The following is a 21896-nucleotide window of genomic DNA, read 5'->3' as shown; positions in this document are numbered from 1 at the left end:
ATATAAATTATTCATAGTAGAATTACAATTAAAAAAATTGAAAAAGATGTAACTTTTTAAGAACTTAATAGGAAAAAGTTGAAAAACCCAAAATTTTGTGATTGAGATCAAGTTCTGAAAGATTTTGAGTGAAAAACATACCTTATTGTTTCGGGGTTTTTGCCAGAAACATATCGAAATCTTTTTTTTTTTTGGCCATGGAAACATATCGAAATCTTTGATTCTGTAGTGAACTCACTGCTATACCCAGCAAAGAAAAAAAAAAAAAAAGCAAAATGTTCAAATTTCAGGATAATCACTAGTGATCCGTTAATTGATTTTCTGCAAGCTGATAAGTTATTTATTTTTAAAAATTTTTGGTCAACTCTGATTAGCAAACCTCTTTGAAATGTCATGGAACTTTAAATTCCTTCGTCCAAACACAACCTAAAAGAAAAAAGAACTTTCACTTGACAGCAAAAACGACGTCGTCCCTTTTTCTTAAAATTAATCTTCCCAGTTGTTCCTTCTCCCATGCATGTTTCCTCGACAAAGCCATAAGCCACACTCCGACTCCATTACTGCAACACCCAACCCAACACTCAAAATCGAGCAAAGCGTGCAAAATACGATGTCGTTCCGATCAATCTTCGACGCCGGAGCGCTGAAATCTGAACTGGAAAACTCCGGGATCAAGCCCAGCTTCATCCCCTACATATGGAAGCAGGTGATCCAAAACCCCGATGCCCAACTGGACCAAATTCCATCTTTACCCTCGGTCGCATACCCTCTGTTAAGCTCCAAATTCAAAACCCTAACCTCCTCCGTTCACTCCGCCACCGACTCCTCCGACCACCGCACCACCAAGCTCCTCATCAAGCTCCAGGTACGTGTATCCTCCTCCTTTTGCTTTTGCACACAACCCGTTTGATAATATGTCTGTGTGAGAAAGACCCACATGTTTTTTTTTTGTGTTTTCATTAGAATGGGGCTCTTGTGGAGGCTGTGATTATGAGGTACGACACCCGCTTGGGAAAGTATAATGGGAAGCCCCGCCCTGGTGGTTTAAGGTCCACCTTGTGCGTATCATCTCAGGTACTGAGTTTTTCAGCTTTTCTTTTCTTGTAAATTTGGTGGTTTCGAATGTTGTTGTTGATGTAGAAGCATATAAATAGGTTGGTTGCAAAATGGGTTGCAAGTTCTGTGCCACTGGGAGTATGGGGTTTAAGAGCAATCTGTCGTCAGGGGAGATTGTGGAGCAACTAGTTCATGCTTCCCGCATTACGCCTATACGCAATGTTGTTTTCATGGTAATTGCTTTTTCCTAATGGTTTAGTGGTTGGAATTGAAATGTAAGTGTCCTTTTGAACACGTTGATTTTGTGTATTGTGTCAGGGAATGGGGGAACCATTGAATAACTATGGTGCCTTAGTGGAAGCGATTCATGCCATGACTGGATCCCCATTTCAGTTGTCGCCAAAGAGAATCACTGTGTCAACGGTAGGCATTGCAACCTGACATTATGTCTTAGACTTTTATGCTTTTTGTGAACAAGTATTCAAAGGGTTCATAAGAAAATTCCCCCTCCCCTTTTTCAAGTATGGATGCAGTTAAGGTTTCATGTGATTAGTTTCATTAGAAACCTGCTTTTTGTTTGGCTGTTGCATTTGTCATTGAAGTGACTCTTTAATAAGGGTCTTGTTTTATAAAGTGATTAGCTATTCATTATAATACTGATGATATGCCCTTTTGAATGCAATACTTTCTTAAACTCGTATCATAATTTTCTTTGTTGTCTAGGAAAAATATATTATCCTCAATGTCTAAAGTATTTCCCTTTAACTAAAGATGTGATCACATAATTAGTATTTTTGATGATGGCATGTATTGGGACCTCCTCCATACAGGCCACTTAAGATGTGATCTCTTTTCCGCCAATTTTTCTTTCACATATCAGATTTACTGGGGGCTGAGTGTACTTGCATTAGTCTTAATGAAGTGGTTCATGAGTGCTAGAAACATTTGGCTTACTGGTGTATCGGTTGCATCTAATTTTCTGTAGGTTGGCATTATTCATGCTATCAACAAGCTTCATAGTGATCTACCAGGTCTGAACTTAGCAGTTTCACTTCATGCACCTGTTCAAGAAATTCGTTGTCAGATAATGCCTGCAGCTCGGGCTTTTCCTTTGGTAAAGCTTATGGATACACTTCAAGAATATCAAAAGAAAACGTAAAATTTTTTCTAACCTCATGTTTTTAGTGAATTCTTCTAAATAATTTTTAGATTCCTGGAAATCTCATTATTGTCCTTTAATCTTCAGTCAACAAAAAATCTTTATTGAGTACATAATGCTTGATGGAGTGAATGATGAGGAGCAACACGCACACCAGCTTGGCAAATTGCTTGATACATTTCAAGTGGTGAGTTCTTATCTTTTCTTCAGCATATGGGAAATTTCCCCTTTTAAGTGTGTTTGTGTGTGTCAAATCACAATAACCTTTGCATTTGTTGTTTCCTGTCAAACAGGTTGTTAATTTAATACCTTTTAATCCAATTGGTAGTCTGAGTATATTCAGAACCAGTAGTGAACAGAAAGTATCCAGTTTCCAGAAGATTTTAAGAGGTACTTATAACATCCGAACGACAGTTCGTAAGGAAATGGGTCAGGATATAAGTGGAGCATGTGGTCAGTTGGTAGTGAACACGCCTGATAGAAGGTCAATTGAGAACACAGTTCTTTTAACTGATATAGAAGATCTTCAGGTCAGATAGATAGCTTCTTGCTCCAAAGTAATCGACTCTGCTCTACAGACTATAACTAGTCAGTAGTCACCTGTAATTTTGAGAACTTTGTAATTCATTCAATTATTTTGTCGGTTGCAGAAGCAAAATTTCTGTTGTAATTTTATCCCATCAGCTTGAAAAACTTGTTTTCCCCCTCCAAGCTCCCCTAAATTGTGGATTTGGGGTTTTTGTAGATAATGATATGAACTCAATTGGCAGGATTGTTAGCTTAATAGTAAACAATTTTGACTAGTGACAAACATAACTAGCTCCATTTTAGTCTGATAAATTTGTTTAATTGGTATGTTTTGAATAAGGAGAATGCTGGTATGGTAATGATGGATCTTTATAAAATTTGATATTTTATTTTATAAAAATTACGAGGGTGTATGGTGGATTTGGTTTAGAGATAAAAGGATGATATTATCATGTACACGTGAGCACCCTGCAACTCACAACTCAACTCTCAAGAATGATCTTATTCACTATCAACTAACACGTGAGGAGCTTCTTGACTATTTCTGAATCTTACACCAATGTTTCAACTTTCAACCACCCTGCAACATCACATAAGTCATAACAGCTTCTTGTACCAGACCAATTCAACATTTTCAGTTTTGGAAAAAGAATAAGAAAGAGAAAAGCTTTTATACATAACCAAAATAGTTGCATTTGAATACACTCGAGAGTTTTCCCCTGTTCTTTTGAAGTGTCAAAGCTAACTCATCTTGGGTTTCACAATCCTCCTCAAAACAAAACCAAAAATGCAACAAGAAGCAAATCCTAGAACACTAATTTTTGCCCTCTTGCTCACCACACTCATTTTTTCTTGCTTGGCTCACTCGCACAACTTAGCCATCTCTCCATCACCTTCACCGGTGAGTTCAACTCACACTTCTCTCTAATCAAATTAACTCTAATATCTCTAATTCATGTTTCAAATTTTGTGTAGGCCATTGGGATGCCAGTACCGAATGAGCCGCCGTCTAAAAGGATTGTTAGAAAGAGAATGAGAGGGTCTTTGCCGGCTACTTGTTATTCAAAGTGTAATCAGTGCGAGCCTTGCATGCCAATTCAAGTATCAGTCCGAGCAATGGGATTGGAAGAGAATGAGTACTATCCACAGGTGTGGAAATGTGCCTGTGGTGATGATATATTTTCCCCTTAGGCTTAGATTTCACACTGCTGTTTAGGCGTATATGAGCGGTTTTCTCTGAAGTGATGGTAGCAGGTTTCATGCACTTACTATATATGTACAAAAAATTCTTGTAGACAACAGATGTATACCAACGCTTTTCTCACAATAACTGGTCACATGACCAACTTGTGAGAAGTCATTATTTGTGAGAACGGTGTTGTATGCACATGTTGCATGTAAGAATTGTTTGTTATGTATGAGTAATAGGTCAGTTTGCAGGTCTAATACCTCAAGGTAATAAAATGGGTTATTTTTTCAATTCATCATCTATGCCATTAGGGGAAGAAAAGGAAAAGACCCCATAGGTCTCTCCCTGTTTCTTCAATTCTGTGTAATGAAATTGAGACCACATCAGCTATCTGAATTAATGATTTATTAAATATGTTCCGAGGCAAAATGGATCATAATGTAAATGACACAATGTTGAAATAAAGTTTCGTAAATAAAAGCAAGATCACTGCATTTCATTTGCAATGAATTGATTACAGGTGTATATACATAGAGTAGGATTGGGAAGTAAGAAATAGCCTTGTTTCAATTTGCTTACATTAGAGTGCTAAACAAACATAATTTACTCTATAACATGATAGTGGATGGATCATGGGTGATAGTTGATATGTATGACATATAATATCGATTTTAGTAAATAAAAAGTACTCCAACATTTGAAGGTAGTTTTTATTTTTATTTTTCTGAAAGAAAAAGACGGATTTAATTGAAACGAAGGTAACATGAGAGCATTACCCTTTACAACATCCCATATGTGCTTGTGGTTAAGGATTAGTATTTGTGTCAAACAATGGTACGTCAACTATAACCTCTAAGTTAATTTGTGTCATGTTTGACATGAGCGGAGCCAAATATATAGGCTTGAAGTGGCCATGGCCCTCTACCTCCATTGAGGGTTGAGTCATGTCATAAATTACCACCACTTTAAGACTTAAATTAAAAAATTTATACTGATCAAATAAAAAAAAAAGATAATTAGACTTATGTCCTTTAGAAAAATATTTTTTAGATGGAGACTGTGAGTATTTTAAAATTTATAAGAAAATTCTTTTAATTCATAATAAAGTCATTCTCCGATTTGAAATGTATTTTCCCCTATTTGAAGGGTATTTCCCCTTTTAAGGTGTAGAGTGGACTTTGTAGAGGCTGCATGTTAAGTTTTAACTCCGAGATTTTGGGAGTTAAAACCTAACATAAAGCCGTCAAAGAAGAAAAATATAAGGACTTAATTAAAAACCCTAAATCACTACCAATCTTACTCTAAGAAAGACTCGTAAAATGAACTGAACTCGAACTCTCCTTAAAAAAAATAAAGAAGATAAATTTAAAAATTAAAATTGATACATCATTTGCACTCTCTCACAAATGACAGCTTTAGTGTACATTACGGCTTTCTTACATGATTCTTTTAACGAAATACCCACCTTTTTATCTCACTTATATTTTAAAACTTAATTGACTAGTTTTCTAGTTTCAAATTCTCACACGCGCTCTTGTTTGTTAGCAAGCACAATCTTTACTAGTTTTCCGCACTTAATTGCAAAAGGCCGTCATATGTTACCAATCATAGTGAAGAAGCCTTCTTTTTCTGGAAGTGTTGCTCTTTATGGTTGGGCGAGCTAGTCTATTTAGGTGTTTTGAACTATATACTACTGTTGTTGGAATGAAAACGCAGCATCGAATCAGAATTATGCTACTTGATAGGCTCTAACTGTGGAACTGTCATTTTTTGGGAGAAGAAAGCGAGCTCTTTTGTAGCAGAGTGGGTAGAGCTGGTCATGTCATTCTGAAACAGCACAAGAAGAAGAAAAATAAAAAGTAGTATTTCAGGAATTCTTGCCATCTCTGGAAAACAAATTGAGTGGTAGGCATCCGAGATTATATAAAGCTGCAAAAGAGAAACCGTTTATATTAGATAGACTTCCTATCTTGGCCTCGGACAACTGTTGAAATAGACTCAAACAAATTCTAGAGTTTCTCATTTTTCTGTTTTGACAACCAAAATGTTAATCCACCTTAAATTTAGAATGCTTAGAAAATCAATAAGAGGGTAACCAAAAACAAAACCTCCATGTGTTTTTTCAAATCCATCATCAGCTAGAAAACTCTTTAAAAATTGTAGTGTTTATCATATAAAAAAATAAATAAATAACAACAACAACGATCTAGAAAATTTGCAAAGAATGCAAACATGCAAAGTGATAACAAATCACAATAAAAGAAATATGAAAAATGTATTTACTGTGGAGCTGGGAACAGATATGCATAAAGACGTATTTGATTATTATTGAATAGATACATTTATACAAACCAAACAAAACTAATACTCCTTAAAAGGAGGAACATCCAAACAACGTTGCTGATACTAAAGAGATAACACACAGAATTCAAATAAACCCACAACACTAGCTAGAGTGAGAAACGGTTACAAGGAGACCAAGTCAGAGAACAGCTCTTCAACATGCCCCCTCAAGATTGGCCACGACTGTGCAGCCCAATCTTGGTCTTTAATTGACTGAACCTGTGAGAAGCGAGAGGCTTAGTAAGAGCATCAGCGAGTTGGTCGTGAGAAGAGACATGAGCAACACGTAAGGCACCTGAGTGAACCAGGCCACGAATGAAGTGAAAATCAATGGCAACATGCTTCATTTTTGAGTGAAAAACTGGATTGGCACACAAGTGAGTGGCTCCAACATTATCACAGTAAATAACAGGTGCAGCAGGAAGGGGGAACTGAAGATCAGTGAGGAGAGAGCAAACCCAGCTAATTTCAGCTGCTGTGTCAGCAACAGAGCGATACTCAGCTTCTGTCGACGATCGAGCAACCGTGTGCTGCTTGCGAGAGGACCAAGAAATGGGTGTCCGGCCAAGATAAAGTATATATGCACCAGTGGAGGAAAAATCATCTTTGTTGCCTCCCCAATCCGCATCAGAAAAAGCATGAAGAAGGGAAGGAGAATGCCGATGTATGACTATACCTTCACTGACAGTACCACTCAAATAACGAAGGAGTCGTTTAGCCAGCTGCCAATGCACGTCAGTAGGCTTGTGCATGAATTGCGACAACTTGTTAACAGCATATATACGAGATGTCCGGGCGAGTAAGGGAGAGATATTGCAAGCTCCCAACCACAGCTCGGTATTGAGTGGGATCAAGGAGTGGCTGGCCCATGAGAAGACACGGGGACGCGCCAGATGGCAGCGGCGTGGAAGTGGGCTTCGCCCCAGTCATGTTGGTGCGCTGCAAGAGATCCATGATATAACGTGATTGAGTGAGGAGCAGGCCCTGAGGGTGCGACTGAACTTCAACCCCTAAGAAGTAAGACAGAGAGCCCAAGTCTTTGAGTGAAAAACGTTGGGCTAGTTCCTGCACAAATTGAGCTACAGCAGCTTCATTACTCCCTGTGACAATGATATCATCAACATATACCAAGAGATAAATTAAGTGAGAACCATGGCAAGAAATAAACAAAGAGGTGTCAGCCAATGAATTTTGAAACCCAACGGAGATCAGAAATTGGCGTAGCTCATAATACCAGGCGCGTGGAGCCTGCTTGAGACCATAGATGGCTTTTCTAAGCTTGCAAACATGTGTGGGCTTGTCTCTATCAATAAAACCCTGAGGTTGAGCCATGTATACATCCTCATCGAGATGGCCTTGCAAGAAGGCATTATTGACATCAAGCTGGCGTAACGGCCACCCATGACTCACGGCAAGACTGAGAACTATCCGAACCGTCGTTGGCTTGACGACGGGGCTAAATGTCTCGTGATAATCAAGACCAGGCCTTTGATTGAACCCATTTGCCACAAGCCGAGCTTTGTAGCGTGCCACTGTACCATCCGAATTCCTCTTGATCCGAAAAATCCATTTGCAACCTACAACATTGGAAGCAAGATGTGAAGGTACTAAGTCCCAAGTCCCATTTCGGACAAGGGCATCAAATTCTTCGGACATGGCTTGACGCCAATGATGGTGTTGGAGGGCTTGATTTACGGTGGAGGGCTCAGAGGTGTTTAATGGGCGAAGGTGAGTTTTTGTGTAGGTTTATGAATATTATTTTTTGAGCGAGTGGTCATGGGATGTGTGGGTTGAGGTGGAGGGTGGGGCAACAATGGTGGATTTGAAGGAACCAAGGAGGAACTTGTAAGAGGGGGAGATGGGGGTGAAGAAGTGGTAGGAGAGGGAGAGGGCGTTACCTGTGGTGTTCCTTGTGAAGTGATGCGCACGAGGGGAGGCGAAGAGTGGTCTGCAGGTGGATGTGTAGAAGGACAGGGTGAACATGTAGAGATTGGAATGGTGGGAGGAAACCACACAGCAGAGGAGTTGGTGATGGAGGACGACTCTTGTGACAGAGGAGTGATTGAAGGAAAAATGGACTCAAAAAAGGACACATGACGTGAAACAAAAATTTTGGAGGATTCTTTTTCAAAACAAAGATATGCATTTTGGGATAAAGAATATCCCAAGAATATGCAAGGTTGGGATTTTTGTTGTAGCTTGTGAGTGGTATACGGCCGGAGCCATGGATAACACAAGCAGCCAAAAATCCTAAGCTTTGCATAGTTTGGGGTTTGTTGAAAAATGAGTTCATAAGGGGAAGAAAAATTCAACTTTGGGGTAGGCATTCTATTGATTAAATACACTGCAGTGGAGAAAGCATAGGACCAAAATTTTTGTGGGAGTGAAGCATGAGAAAGAAGAGAGAGTCCTGTTTCAACTATGTGCCTGTGCCGACGCTCCGAGAACCCATTGTGTTCAGGAGTATGAGGGGGTGAAGTCATATGGGAGATGCCATGGAGAGCAAAATAGTCCTTAAGTGCAATAAATTCTCCTCCGTTATCGGAATAAAAAGTGACAATTTTTTGGTTAAAATGATTTTCAACAATGGGTTTGAAACGCAAAAAAGTGGATTTGACATCAGACTTATTTTTTAACGGGTAAAACCAAATGTATTTTGTGAAATGATCAACAAACATAACATAATATTTGAACCCATCTAAAGAATATACTGGTGATGTCCACACATCAGAGTAAATTATTTGAAGATGATGGACAGATTGTAACGTTGAAACTGAAAAAGGAAGCTTGTGGCTTTTATTACATTGACAAGCATTACATACAAATTTTTTTTGAGTTGATGGAGACGACTCTAAATGAAAACGGGACAGAATGTTATTTAAAACTGGAAGAGCAGGATGGCCAAGTCGATAATGCCAGTTTATTGGTGCTATTTTGACACTTGAAAATGCAAGAGGAGATGTGGACGATATGGAGAGGCCCGGCCATTCATACACTCCATCCTTTGGTTCACCCTTTGCTCGAACTGCCCCCGTGAGAAGGTCCTTCACAAGAAAACACGAAGGTAAGAATTCTATAGACACACTGTTAGTAACACAAAATTGATAAATAGAAATCAAGTTCTTTTTGATTTCAGGAATACAAAGCACATCAGTGAGATTAAATGAATGAGTTGGGGTTTTAAGTGACGCAGAGCCTGGGTGCGTTATTCGGAGACCAGTACCATCACCAATCATCACATCATCCCCACCAGTGTATGGAGAATGAAGTGACAAGTTCCGGAGATCAGAAGTGACGTGGTGAGATGCACCACTGTCAAGTAACCAAGGTGAGTTGTCGGATGGAGGAGCAGCCACAAAATTTGCTCTGGGTTGCCAAGGACGAGAGTTGGCGTTGGAATTCTGATTCAGAGAGCCAATAGGTGTAAACCGAAAAGAGGGACACCGTTTTGCTGTGTGCCCTTGAACGCCACAGATTTGGCAGTGGCCAAGATAGGGTCTCGGAGATGGGCGATTTGAAGCAGCAGGAGTGATAGGATATTGAGGTCGAGACTGATTATTGTACTGTGGCCAGTTTGGGTGATGATTGAAGGATAGGCGCTGAGTGTTGGGACGAGACTGATTGAATGAACGTGTGGTGGGATGAGCAGTAGGTGGGAAGGATATGGTGGATTTGTTGATGATGCTGAGGGAGGCTTCGAAAGTTAGAAGCTTCTCATGTAGTTTGTCAAACCGAATTGGTGTGTCCCGGGCTTGAACAGAACGCACTAGCTCCTTGTAATCATCGCCAAGTTCTTCAAGGATCTTTTCGGTGAGATCTTCATCATCTACTGCAGCGCCTAAAATGCCAAGCTCGTCTGCGCGAGCTTTGACAGCTTGCAAGAAATCAGTGATACTAAGAGTACCCTTAGTGAGAGCTTTGAACTGGGCTTTGACTTGCTTGATGCGGCCCCTGGAAGGGGTGGCATAGGTGGTGGCGAGGACATTCCATGCTTCTTTGGAGGTCTTGGTGCGAGCAATGAATGGAATGATTGTTGGGGATAGAGATCCAACAATGGCGTTGAGAATTAATTGATCCTGACGAACCCAGGTGTGGTACGCTGGGTTGGGAGTGGTTGTTGTGTCTGTGGTGATTGTCTCAGGAGGACAAGGTTTGGATCCATCAATAAATCCTTGAAGGTCATAACCAGTAAAAAGTGTTTGAAATTGAAATTTCCAGGATATGTAGTTGGAGCTTGTGAGCTTGAGAGGGGCTTGGATTGCTACATTTATGGTGATGAGATTAGTGTTTGAGGGAACAGGGACATTGAGAGGAGCTGCTTGTGCGGACATGGTGGTGTTTCAGAGAAAAAAAATAAAGAGGCTCTGATACCATGTGGAGCTGGGAACAGATATGCATAAAGACGTATTTGATTATTATTGAATAGATACATTTATACAAACCAAACAAAACTAATACTCCTTAAAAGGAGGAACATCCAAACAACGTTGTTGATACTAAAGAGATAACACACAGAATTCAAATAAACCCACAACACTAGCTAGAGTGAGAAACGGTTACAAGGAGACCAAGTCAGAGAACAGCTCTTCAACATTTACTTGCAGCTTTATAAGTAAGCCCTCAATGATTGATGCTAATGCCTCCTCTCGATCTGGTAGAACCCGTTCATAGACAAACCAAAAACTAACAATAATCTATTAAAATTTGTTGTCATGCAAAATCGATTGATACCAAATTTGAGAATAAATCTATAAGTAATGTAAGAACCTTAATATTCTGAAACAGCTAGCTAGCTTGGATGAACATGGTGGAGTCACCTTTATAGATTTCTCAGGCTCAGCAGCAACGAGTACTAAGTTATGGTGGTTGAAGGTCCACCTTGTCTGCATGCATATGCCTCATCACAGGACTCGGCTACTAAGCTTTCGGCATTTCCTTTCTTGTAAATTTGCTGGTTTTTAGTGTTTCCGTTGATGTAATTAAATTAGGTAGGTTCATGCTTCTTGCCTTTCTTCTTTTTTTCTTTTGGTGTTTCTTGCCTTTCGTCTATATGCAACATTATTTTCATGGTCTAACTAAAACAAGAATATTGTTTTCATGGTCTAACTAAAACAAGAATAATTGCTTTTTCTTGAAAATTTTGCTGCTGATTGCATTGTCCATTTGGGCCATAACATGGAGCTGGGCTTTCACAGGCCACCGGATTTTGTTTTACAAAGGCTTGATAAGGTGCATAGCGTTGTTGTTTTGGGCTTCGGCCCTCCATTTTACCAAAAAAATTAATAAATTGGGTTAAATACAAAAATGGTCCACGAACTTTACAGTAAATTTCAATTTGGTCCACTAATTATAAAAAGTGCCAATTTGGTCCACAAACTTTTCAATTTGTATCAAAACAGTACAAACGCTAACTTTCATCCAAAAATTAACGGAATTGGTCACATGAAAATGTGATAAACGGACTGAAATACCTCTGAAAATGTGGTCACTTGATGTGCACATGATCACTTTTCGTTAAATTTTTTCGATAAAAGTTAACGTTTATACTGGTTTGATACAACTTGAAAAGTTCGTGGACCAAACTGATACTTTTTATAGTTAATGAACTAAATTGAGATTAACTGTAAAGTTTGTAGACCATTTTTTTATTTAACCCTAATAAATTCTTTTGAAAGGTAAACTTATATTTATTTTTAGGGAAAAAACGATTTTGGTCCCTGTGTTTTACTCAAAAACAGATTTGGTATATGTGGTTTCAAAATTTTGCATTTGGTTTTTATGTTTTATATTCTTTGCAATTTTAGGACAACAAGTTATTAGTTTCAATTTGAGAAAAATTTTCATGTGGATGCAAAATGTCCTAAAATTACAAACAACATAAAACACATGGACTAAATGCGAAATTTTGAATCTACAGGGACCAAATTTGTTTTTCGATGTAAAACATAGACCAAAATCGTTTTTTTCCCCTTTTTTTTTAACCAGAATAAAATAGGGTGCTTCTGGGGCAAACTTATATTTTACTGGATAGTGCTGTTGTTTAGAACCTGGATACTGCCCAAATTTTCATTTTAGGCACCCAGTTATTATTTATTTTCGAACTTTTTTTTGGGTACTGAATTTGAATCTAATTTTGATACAATTTGGGACTTTTGTGGTCTATTGCAGTGTAATTTGTTGTTGACTCAACTCTAGTTGTTTTAATTTGATTTTGCAATATATGTTGGTGATTGTTTCTATGGTGGTGGCCACGCCAAGGTTGTGGTGGTTGTGAATGAAGCTGGTGGTGGTGCCAAACATAAATTTTCTTAGTTAGATTTGAACAAAGTTGTAAAATCATAGCAACCAGTGTAAAGATGATTTTCTTTGTTTCTTTGTTTGCATTAGATGTTGTGGTCTGTTGAGGTTCTTGAATAATGTGACGAAGATGTGAAACAAGAGGGGATGAAGGTTGAAAGCTTAATTTTAATTGAATTTTCAATTGAAACATGCAGAGATGAGGAGATCAAATTGATCTTCAATATTTCCAAAAAGATAAAAAAATCACTAAACAAATTTAGGAGTCTAAAATGGAGCTACTCCAAATAACATCACCCAACATTAACAACAACAACAACAAAACTAATGGCTAAAAAAAATCAGAAGAGCAACTCTTCAATTCCTGCACATAAGAAGCATCAAGAGGTTACACCCAAAGTTCAATTGTTAGAAAAAAAAAAAAAAAAAAGTAAGACGAGTATTAAAAATAAAATAAAAGGCAAATAACACAAGAAGATTTACCTGTGACAACAGCCGACGTTTGCTCATTATTTGCGTTCTTCCCTTGTGTATTCTAGAAAATCTCTGCAAATAATGCAGAAATGGATGTTATTGCAAATGCTAAATTCGGTTAAAGATTAGACCACTTGAAATAATATTTATACATCATGAAAAGTAGGAAAAGGAAAGAATACCTCAACTCTCTCTTTCTTTCTTTCTTCCTTTGTTATTTTCTCTGGATCTCTTGCTTCAAGGAGAAAGACACGGCCAGTGATCTGTAAATTTCATTTTAGGGGACATTAGAATAAACATGACTCAAAATTGATATATTTTACAAAGTTCGAAAATAACTTACAAGATTTATCAAAGATAAGTTATGCAAAAATTAAACTAAGAGAAATGCAGAGAGATTACTAACCTCATCAATGGTAGATACATACAGTTCTTGACCTAAATAATTGTTTTCACGTGGATTAAACTCAAACAAATCCTGGAGTTTCTCATTTTCCTGTTTTGACAACCAAAATGTTAATCCAACTTTAAAATTAGAATGCTGAGAAAATCAGTAAGAGGGTACAAACCAACCTCCATGTGTTTTGCAAATCCATCAGCTAGGAAACTTTTTAAAAACTGTAGCTGTTTATAAAATAAAATATAAAAGAAAAACAATGGTCAGAAAAGATTGCAAAGGAGATGTAAATGTGCAAAGTGACAAACAAATAATAAGAAATATGAAAGATGTAATTACCTGAATGATTTGAGACCATGATGATAGTGTTAGTGTTTTTCCTTTCACTGTTACACATGCTCCCGGGCAACAACAACTCTGATATTAAACAATTTAAATCACTATTCTTGCATATGTACAATTGCTATTTGAGTGATTCTAATGCACTCCTACAGAAAAAATAAAATAAAATAAAATAAAATAAAATTTGACAGTTACCTCAAAATATTTCACAACTTCGCGGACTTCCTTTGCAGTATTCTCACTCTTTCTAAATTTCTTTAAAATACTCTCTCTCAGTAATTGCTGAGAGTGTGAATACTTAATAAGGCTTGAATCCTTTGCTTCACTCCAGAACTTCTCAAGACTGTCAGTTTCATAGATCAAAGCTAGTGCTTTACTAGCTGCTCCACAGACTAATTTATCTTCATGCTCTAATAAGTTAGAGAAGTAAGAAATAGCCCTGTATTAATTTGCTTATATTAGAGCAATACTAAACAAACATAATTTACTCTATAACATGATAGGGGATGGGTAATGATTGATAGGGTTAATTACAATTTATCCCTCCAAACTATTAAGGGCTTCGCACTTTGCCCCCCAAACTAAGTTTTTTGACAATTAACCCCTCATATTACGTTCTGTGACTTATGGCAAACAAAAGACCCCAACCCCCGCCAAAAAGAGTCTTATCCATTGGTTTTACACATGTGGCGCTCAGAGAGAAGGCCACGTGTGCAAAAATAACGGCCCATTTGATTTTATTTTTTTCGGAAAGGGGTTATGTGTTTGGTAGAATATAGTGTGCTGGGTGAAGTGTCAAAAAATTTAGTTTGGGGGGTAAATTGTAACCCTAATTGATATGCATGGCAAATAATATCGATTCACGTCATGGAGTAAAAAAAATTTCTGAGAAAGAGAAGGCAAATAGAAATAGCATTTTTCATCTATATTATTTGTCCTCAAAACCAAGAAAAAATGATAGCGAACACGGTTACTATGTAAGTTAGAATTTCATTCACAATTATTATTTCATGATTAGATGAATTTTTAGAAAAGATAATTCAATTGGCAAAAGGTTACAATTCATAAATTTTCTAATTGAACCGATTATAATTTAGATGCACTTTACCCTTTCCAGTAGTTGTGGCTGAGTCTCCATCCCTCCATACTTGTAAGAAGAAACAACCAAGCATATATTGCAGCAACTAAGACCTCTGCAGAATGCTTTTTCACGTTGGCCTAACAGTTAACAACAATTACTTTAGCTCTTTGTTATGAAGTTTGATACCATTATTAAGAATCTATAATATACAAAGGTAAAAAATATAGAAGCCTGGAAGTATTAGGCATTACGAATACTTGAGAAACTAAAAAGTAAGTGGTAAAGTGAAGAAGTTAAAAAGTTAGTTGTAGACCACATTCGGTAACAATGTAAATAGAACGAAGATCCATATTCTTCAATAAAATGAATTTTCCAAATCGAGTAAGAAGGAAATTAATTTTTAAGAAATAAAGATAGCTAACGGAACGCATACATCATAGCCGGATTCAGGGTTAATGAACTTCCAAATAATTTGCATTGCACTTTCAGTCTCCTCTGAGTTAGTTGCACCAAAGAAAGCAACAATAGCTAAACACTCCAATATCTGCAAGAAAACATTTCTCAGTCTAAGAATCATACCCCTTGAGAAATCCTATAAATAAAAGTGAAGTGCTTGATTTTGTGTAGTATCATGCAAATTAAGCTACCTTTAATGTATTGGGCCCAACTTTCAGAGCATTGGAAAGTACAGGAAGCAACTCTCTGTACATTTCAGACACTTTATCCTGACAACTAACGATTATCGCCAGCAAGTCTGAAATTTGATAGAAGGAGACCCATAAGCGTTACAATATAAACGTGAAAACCAAGAAATAAATGGGCTACTTGAAAGAGCTAAGCAAACCTATGACACGAATCGATAGCTGCATCTCTCTGGTAGAACCCTTCTTTATTGAGTTCAAGCATCTGTACAGAAAAGTAGCAAAGCTGCAAGAGAACAAAATATATGTGTTACATCTTGGGAAGGTGCTTGTTATATTGATCCAATACAGTGATGTTCAACTGCAGTTCCTAGAATTACATGATTATTCGGTTGAACATGCAACTATTTTGGTACTAGGAATGAAAAAAGTACAAAGAAAATGTAATGCAGTTACATTCAAGGTCTAGATGAAACAAATATTTAGATTAGTTTTCATACTTCCAAGCAATAAAGCAGGACCATTTTTTTTTTAATAAATGAATTAAATTTACTTACTTCTTTTCCAGCACGTCTATCTCCAATCTTTTAGTTAAGCGCTTAATGATCATGGCCAGTGCATCCTCTCGGTCAGATCCCCTTCATCGACAAAATTTGAAAAGAAAATTTTCAGTCAAAATTTGGCGGCACACAAAATCAATATACCAAATTTGAAAATGAAAGAAACCAAAAGACAATTATAAGAACTTATGCAAAAACCTTTTCTTAAACAACTCTCTTAAGTAAGGGGAAACCGTCCTCGGTGAAGATGGCCGAGTCGGTGGAGTCAATTCTTCAGATTCCTCATAATCAACAGGTCCTCTACCAGTTACTATTACCATGCAAAGCAACAATTTGAATAAGTTTGCATACTCCAACTTTTTGATATAACCAACATAAAAAAAATTTACCTTTACTCGAAATTTGATTCAAGATTTTCTGTATGACTCAAGAACAAATATCCCAATTGAAATTTGAAACATAATTGCAAAAGAACAAAACAAAATTTAATGAATTACTTGTTTTGTTGCGATTCCTGGATTTTGAAGGCAAATGAGCATCTCTTCTCATCATGTTGATGACCCCCTTCACGTTGTGTAATCTCTCTGACAATTCAAAGCTCCAAGCCTCCAAGGCTCCAAGTAGCTTAAATTTTTTCTGTTTTTGCTTGGAAAAACAAAAAATCGAAAGCAGGACTACAACCTAAACCCCGTCTATGAAAATTAAAAGCAGAAGCAATCGAAAGCATAATCGAATGGCGCAAAAACTGAGAGGAACTCATAGAGTGGCCTAGAGAAGCTAAAGGTTTCTCCTTTTTTTCTTGTTTTTTCGTGAAAGGTGAGTTTAATTAAATAGGCCCTGTGTGTTTCCTAGTCCCTCTCTGAAACGGAATAATTAATTCCCCAATTCAAATTAGGAAACCCTAATTCCTAAATCCCAATTGGACCAAATTCCTTCTTTACCCTTCGAATTCAAAGCCAACGACACCTCCGACTCAGACATTGTGAAGGCTGAGATTGATTGCGAGGGACGAGGACGACGACATCAGCTGCTTGCGAAAGCAAAACGGGAAGTCGTGTTCTGCTGCGGTCATGGCGGTCAGAGCCCCTCCTCCTCCACCTTGTGCGCATCGTCTGAAATCTTAGGATTTAGATTTCAACGACAACAACATTATTTCTTTTCTTGTAAATTTATTTGCTGCTTTTGAATGTATTTGTCTCAAACTGTAAGTTGGATCCCTTTTTTTTAAAATACAGGTGAAAACTACGCGCGCAGCCAACTGAAATTTTTATTGCTATTTTTATGAAAAATTACTATTTAGAAAAATTAATTAATTTTTACCAGTGACTTTGATTGAAACTCTTCGCCAATCAGAGGAAGCCAATTTATGGTCATATCAATTAAATTACGTAATTATATAATTAACTTATTAATTAACTGTTTGATCATAATAATTGATTTACCAAATACGGATGGTAGTAAATTTCACACAGCATAGCTCAAGCTCAATACCAATGCTTGCAAGACAATATCAACAGCACAATTATTTTCTGTGTAAATTTGCTACAAACTAAAGTTCCAATTTACTGAAAAAGAAAGAGAATAAAAGAAACATAACACAATGATATTCATACTACTCAAAAAGAAAACAGTTATTTCCAAGCAATAAAACAAAAATTTACTTTCCCAAAAATATATCGAATTTGCTAACTTATTTTCCAGCAAGTAATGCAACAATTTTGTGACTAATCCCTCAATAATCGATGCTGGTGCTCCTCTCTCATGGAACCCGGATTCACGGTGGTCGACGACAAGGGAGGAAGCACTAGCATCAATCATTATGGGATCATGCGCACAAGGATGATCATCTCAGGACTCAAATATCAAGCTTGCAATGTTTATGTTATTGTAACTCTTCTGGTTTTGAAAGTTTCTGTTGATATAATTAGGTAGGTTGGTTGCAAAATGGGGTGCAAATTCTGCCACAGGGAGAATGGTAATTAAGATCAAGAAAAGTCGGTGGTTGGGGGAGATTAAGGAGCAATTGGTTCATGTTTCTTGCCTTTCACCTATTCGAAATGTTGTTTTCATTCTAATTGCAATGTTGTTTTCATGCAAACTTGTTTCTTGCCACAAAAGAAAAAAAAAAAAAAAAAAAAAAAAAAAAGCATGTAAATAATATCATTATTAGATTATATCAATAAGTAAGAACGAGAAGATCCTGACTTGTTAGGAGTCAGGACTAACTATATCAATATGCATGACCGAGAGGAGCCCGAAGCCATGAATGTTTGGGACCTGGGAGGCTTCCTACTGCCATTCATATTAGCCAATTGAGTCTGAGAGCTTGCTTGAGGGGGGCAAAGCCAAGCCAATTAATAAATCACTCATTTATAAAAAAGATAAGTGGAAAGAAGAGAAAGGAATGTGATAAAAACAGAAATACAGCCTTTACATGAGCACATTAACACATTTTGGCAATCCAATCGGCTTACAAAAACAGAAAGTTCAACTTAGGAAAGAAAGCAATTAAACAAACCTTTATATTGAAAGTATCTTAATTTGGTTTATAATGCAAAAGAGACACCTAAAGATAAAATAGATACTGCTGTGCAGATCAAAGACCTAGTGCCAAATGCAAGCAAATGCTATCCTAAGAAGCCAAAAGCGTTTCCACCTTTGCTATTTGTTCCTCTTCATTTTTTGGTGTAGGACTCCTATTAGCCTCATGATATAAATCATGCTTCCATTTCTCAACCCGACCACCACTAGATTCATATGCTTGCCTCCCATTGAATCTATCTCTTCCTCTATGATTGCGGCCAGCACCACCAGTGTACTTTTCTCTCGAAGGAAAGACACCCCTCTGTGCTTCTCCCCTGTAAGGCACCCTGTCTCCCGCAAATTGCTTCTCAGACCTATCCAAGCGGCGTGGGTTGTCAATTCTTTCCTCCTTTCTTCTGCTTCCTTCCATGGCACGGTCAGGATGGCTTGACTTTGAAGTCTCTTCTTTTGTTTTGTCAGCATTTTCAGATTCCACAGGAATCTTCTTCTCCCTGAATGCGGGTCTTTTCCTTGCAGGTGGTTGGTCAGCCTCCATTTCAAAGTACCCATCATGGCGCCATATCCTGTTTTCATCCCCCTTGGATTTCTCATTCCTTGGTCGTGAACCATTAGTTGTTGTCTTGCTCACTGTCCTATCATCATGCTGATCCTTTGAATCCCTCCACCATCCTCGTTCTAAAATAGAACATAAAAATTAAATGATGGTACTGAAAGGGTAAATGTTATTCAAGCTTCCAACAAGAAAAATAAATTACCTATGCTCCATAGATCATGAAGAAAAAGAGCAGAAATCTAAAATAACGCCTTTATATTTTGTATTTGGAAGCACGATATTTAAACTTTAATGTGTTAAAAGAAAAGGTGACTATTAACCAAATGATTTAAAATTAAGAAAGCTCACCAGAAGTTGGACCGTGACCAGAGCTTCGAGCAACTTGCCCGGCATTACCACGCTCATCGTGCTGTTATAAGACATGCACAGGCAAGCCTAATATTGTTATATACAAGGAGGCACTTGAAGGAATGGGGCCGATCAAGAATCCCGCTACATCAGCCCAGAAAAAAGATTTGCATACACATAGCAACCAAGTAAGTAAACTCAACAGAAAGACAGGTTCTTAGCTGAGCATTTCCAAGTCAAGGTGGAAATCAGGTTTAAGCATATTTTGGACCCATTTCCAAGTTTAATGATTAATACTCTGATTCTTACGTCTTCCAAGAGTGTTTCATGTTAAACTTTATTCATTAGAAGAAACCATGCATCACTATTAGCTTCCATAGAGAAAAAAACTTCACTTACTAAAACATGCTAATGTATAACAATTAAACCGAGACAAACAGAAGTGCACACCTTGTAAGTCTCTTAATATTGCTATATACCAAGGAAGAATATGCACTGAAAGTTGGAAGTTAGTAGATGGCAGTTACAGCATATAACTAAGTTCACATTAGCTACACAAGACATTTGTTCTCACTCAAAGACCCTGAAGTTAGACAGCATAATCAAACGCAAGTTATGAGTCAGTAAGTTACAATTTTGCCAGACAGTACCATTATTACACTAGCTAAAATATCTTCAGCAGTAAGTATTATGCAAGGTGATCCATAATATCTAGACAGGGAATCAGACTCCTAAGATTAGAGGATTCTGAAGATGGTATGAACGCCGGAAATTGGTTCCTCATTATGCAAGTAAAGCAAAATAAGTTGATGAGATTCATAAATTTATACAGCACCTGAAAAAATGACCGAGACCGGGGTACTTCAGTTGGATCAGAAGAGTTGTTTTTGGTTCCTTCATGATCTCCACTAAGTTTCTTATCAGACTCCTTCCTGGAAGCCCCATTTTCCACCTTAGAGTCGGATGCTGCTAATGGGGATTCAAGTGGCAACGCATCTTGCAGCCTGCGCCGCTGCTTTTGATCCTGGTCAGTCTGCTTTGCGCTATCCAAATTACTTCTTCCGGGGACTCTCTCTTTTCCGTCTTTTCCATCCTGTGGGACTCTCTCTTTTTTGTCTTTTCCATCCCGGGCGACTCTCTCTTTTTCATCTTTTCCATCCCTCCTAGACCTCTTAGGACTAAGGCCAACCAGTGACAGTCATTAACTATCACATTCTAGTTAAAAACAATCTATTCTTATCTGATTACTTCTTAAATGAGATGACAATTAACATTGAAAATGACCTCTTTCATAACTGAAATAAAGCTACTTAGAAAGAGACTTACAACATAAAGCTTGAATCTTTCAATCGAATAAAAGTTTAAATATTTGTCTCATGTAATTGATTGGCAAAAATTAACAAAATTACCCAAATAAGTTCACATTTTTTTTTTCTATAATTCAACAAAACACACACATATACATGCTTGCATTTATATCTTTCCACTACTTTTTATTGAAAATCGCCAAAGTTCCACATTACTCTCATGTAAATGGATGAAGCAAAAAAATAAAGCACAAAAATCTATTTTGTCAATATCATCGTAATTATTGTGAAAGCTAATTCAGAATTCATGAAAATACTCCAACTTTTGAAGCAGTAACTCATTCCTTATGCATTAAATCCTTAAACCCCATTTGAGTCCCAAATTTGATTCAAACACATATGCCATATCATATGCAGAGTGAGAGAGAGAGAGAGAGAGAGAGAGAGAGAGAGAGAGTACCTGGGTTCTCTATCAAACCCGGAACGGCGTCGTCTGGTGTCAGAATCCCGAGCGTCTCGTCGCGACATAGGGTCTTCCACGGGAGAGAGAGAGAGAGAGAGAGTCACTGGGAGTCTGGGAGTATGGGTAGAGAGAAGTAGCTAGGGTTGCTACGTCGTTGGGGAGTTTGTATCGTGCGAGTGAGATGCTGCGATCTTGACCGTCTGATCAAAACGCGTTTGTGGGGCCGGGGCTGGATTTTCTTCATAATCAAGCTCCGGATTCTTGCCACGTCAGACTGCTTTTATCTTATTTGTTTCTAAGCAATATCCGCATTCCACGTGGCTGTAAATGAATGGAATTCAAGGTCCTAGGTTTTATGTCCGGACAGATAGGATTCTTAATTTCTTGGGTGAAATACAAAAATGGTCCACGAACTTTACAGTAAATCTCAATTTGATCCATTAATTATAAAAAATATCAATTTGGTCCACAAACTTTTTAATTTGTATCAAAACAGTACAAACGCTAACTTTCATCAAAAAATTAACGGAATTGGTCACATGAAAATGTGATGAACAGACTGAAATATCTCTGAAAATATAGTCACTTGCTGTGCACATGATCACTTTTCGTTA

At 37.5% G+C, this 21896-nt stretch overlaps 3 protein-coding genes across 3 annotated transcripts; 1 reads left to right on the top strand and 2 right to left on the bottom strand.

The window, feature by feature from the left end:
- Window positions 1-446: 446 nt before the first annotated feature.
- On the top strand, window positions 447-3082 carry LOC147276591 (Radical SAM superfamily protein). Its single transcript, XM_086254579.1, has 7 exons — window positions 447-865; window positions 964-1074; window positions 1155-1289; window positions 1375-1479; window positions 2042-2211; window positions 2303-2402; window positions 2509-3082. The coding sequence occupies exons 1-7, from the start codon at window positions 518-520 to the stop codon at window positions 2752-2754; spliced, it is 1215 nt and encodes a 404-aa protein (XP_086110705.1). The 5' UTR covers window positions 447-517; the 3' UTR covers window positions 2755-3082.
- Window positions 3083-12720: 9638 nt separating this feature from the next.
- LOC147276590 (uncharacterized) lies at window positions 12721-17219 on the bottom strand. Its single transcript, XM_086254459.1, has 14 exons — window positions 16565-17219; window positions 16266-16377; window positions 16065-16145; window positions 15711-15793; window positions 15514-15620; window positions 15300-15410; window positions 14894-15003; window positions 13981-14224; window positions 13783-13860; window positions 13620-13670; window positions 13453-13542; window positions 13229-13309; window positions 13056-13118; window positions 12721-12936 (listed from the first exon to the last, which is right to left on the bottom strand). The coding sequence occupies exons 1-14, from the start codon at window positions 16617-16619 to the stop codon at window positions 12904-12906; spliced, it is 1299 nt and encodes a 432-aa protein (XP_086110585.1). The 5' UTR covers window positions 16620-17219; the 3' UTR covers window positions 12721-12903.
- Window positions 17220-18453: 1234 nt separating this feature from the next.
- On the bottom strand, window positions 18454-21472 carry LOC147276589 (cyclin-like protein). The gene is made up of 4 exons (XM_086253083.1): window positions 21280-21472; window positions 20348-20690; window positions 19513-19573; window positions 18454-19286 (listed from the first exon to the last, which is right to left on the bottom strand). The coding sequence occupies exons 1-4, from the start codon at window positions 21345-21347 to the stop codon at window positions 18700-18702; spliced, it is 1059 nt and encodes a 352-aa protein (XP_086109209.1). The 5' UTR covers window positions 21348-21472; the 3' UTR covers window positions 18454-18699.
- Window positions 21473-21896: the final 424 nt, after the last annotated feature.

The sequence above is a fragment of the Dryas octopetala genome, chromosome 8 (genome assembly GCF_963921425.1).
Source record: "Dryas octopetala chromosome 8, drDryOcto1.1, whole genome shotgun sequence".
Lineage (NCBI taxonomy): Eukaryota > Viridiplantae > Streptophyta > Magnoliopsida > Rosales > Rosaceae > Dryas > Dryas octopetala.
The sequence above is the reverse complement of the archived record's forward strand: the minus strand, read 5'-3'. Positions and strand labels throughout refer to the sequence as shown.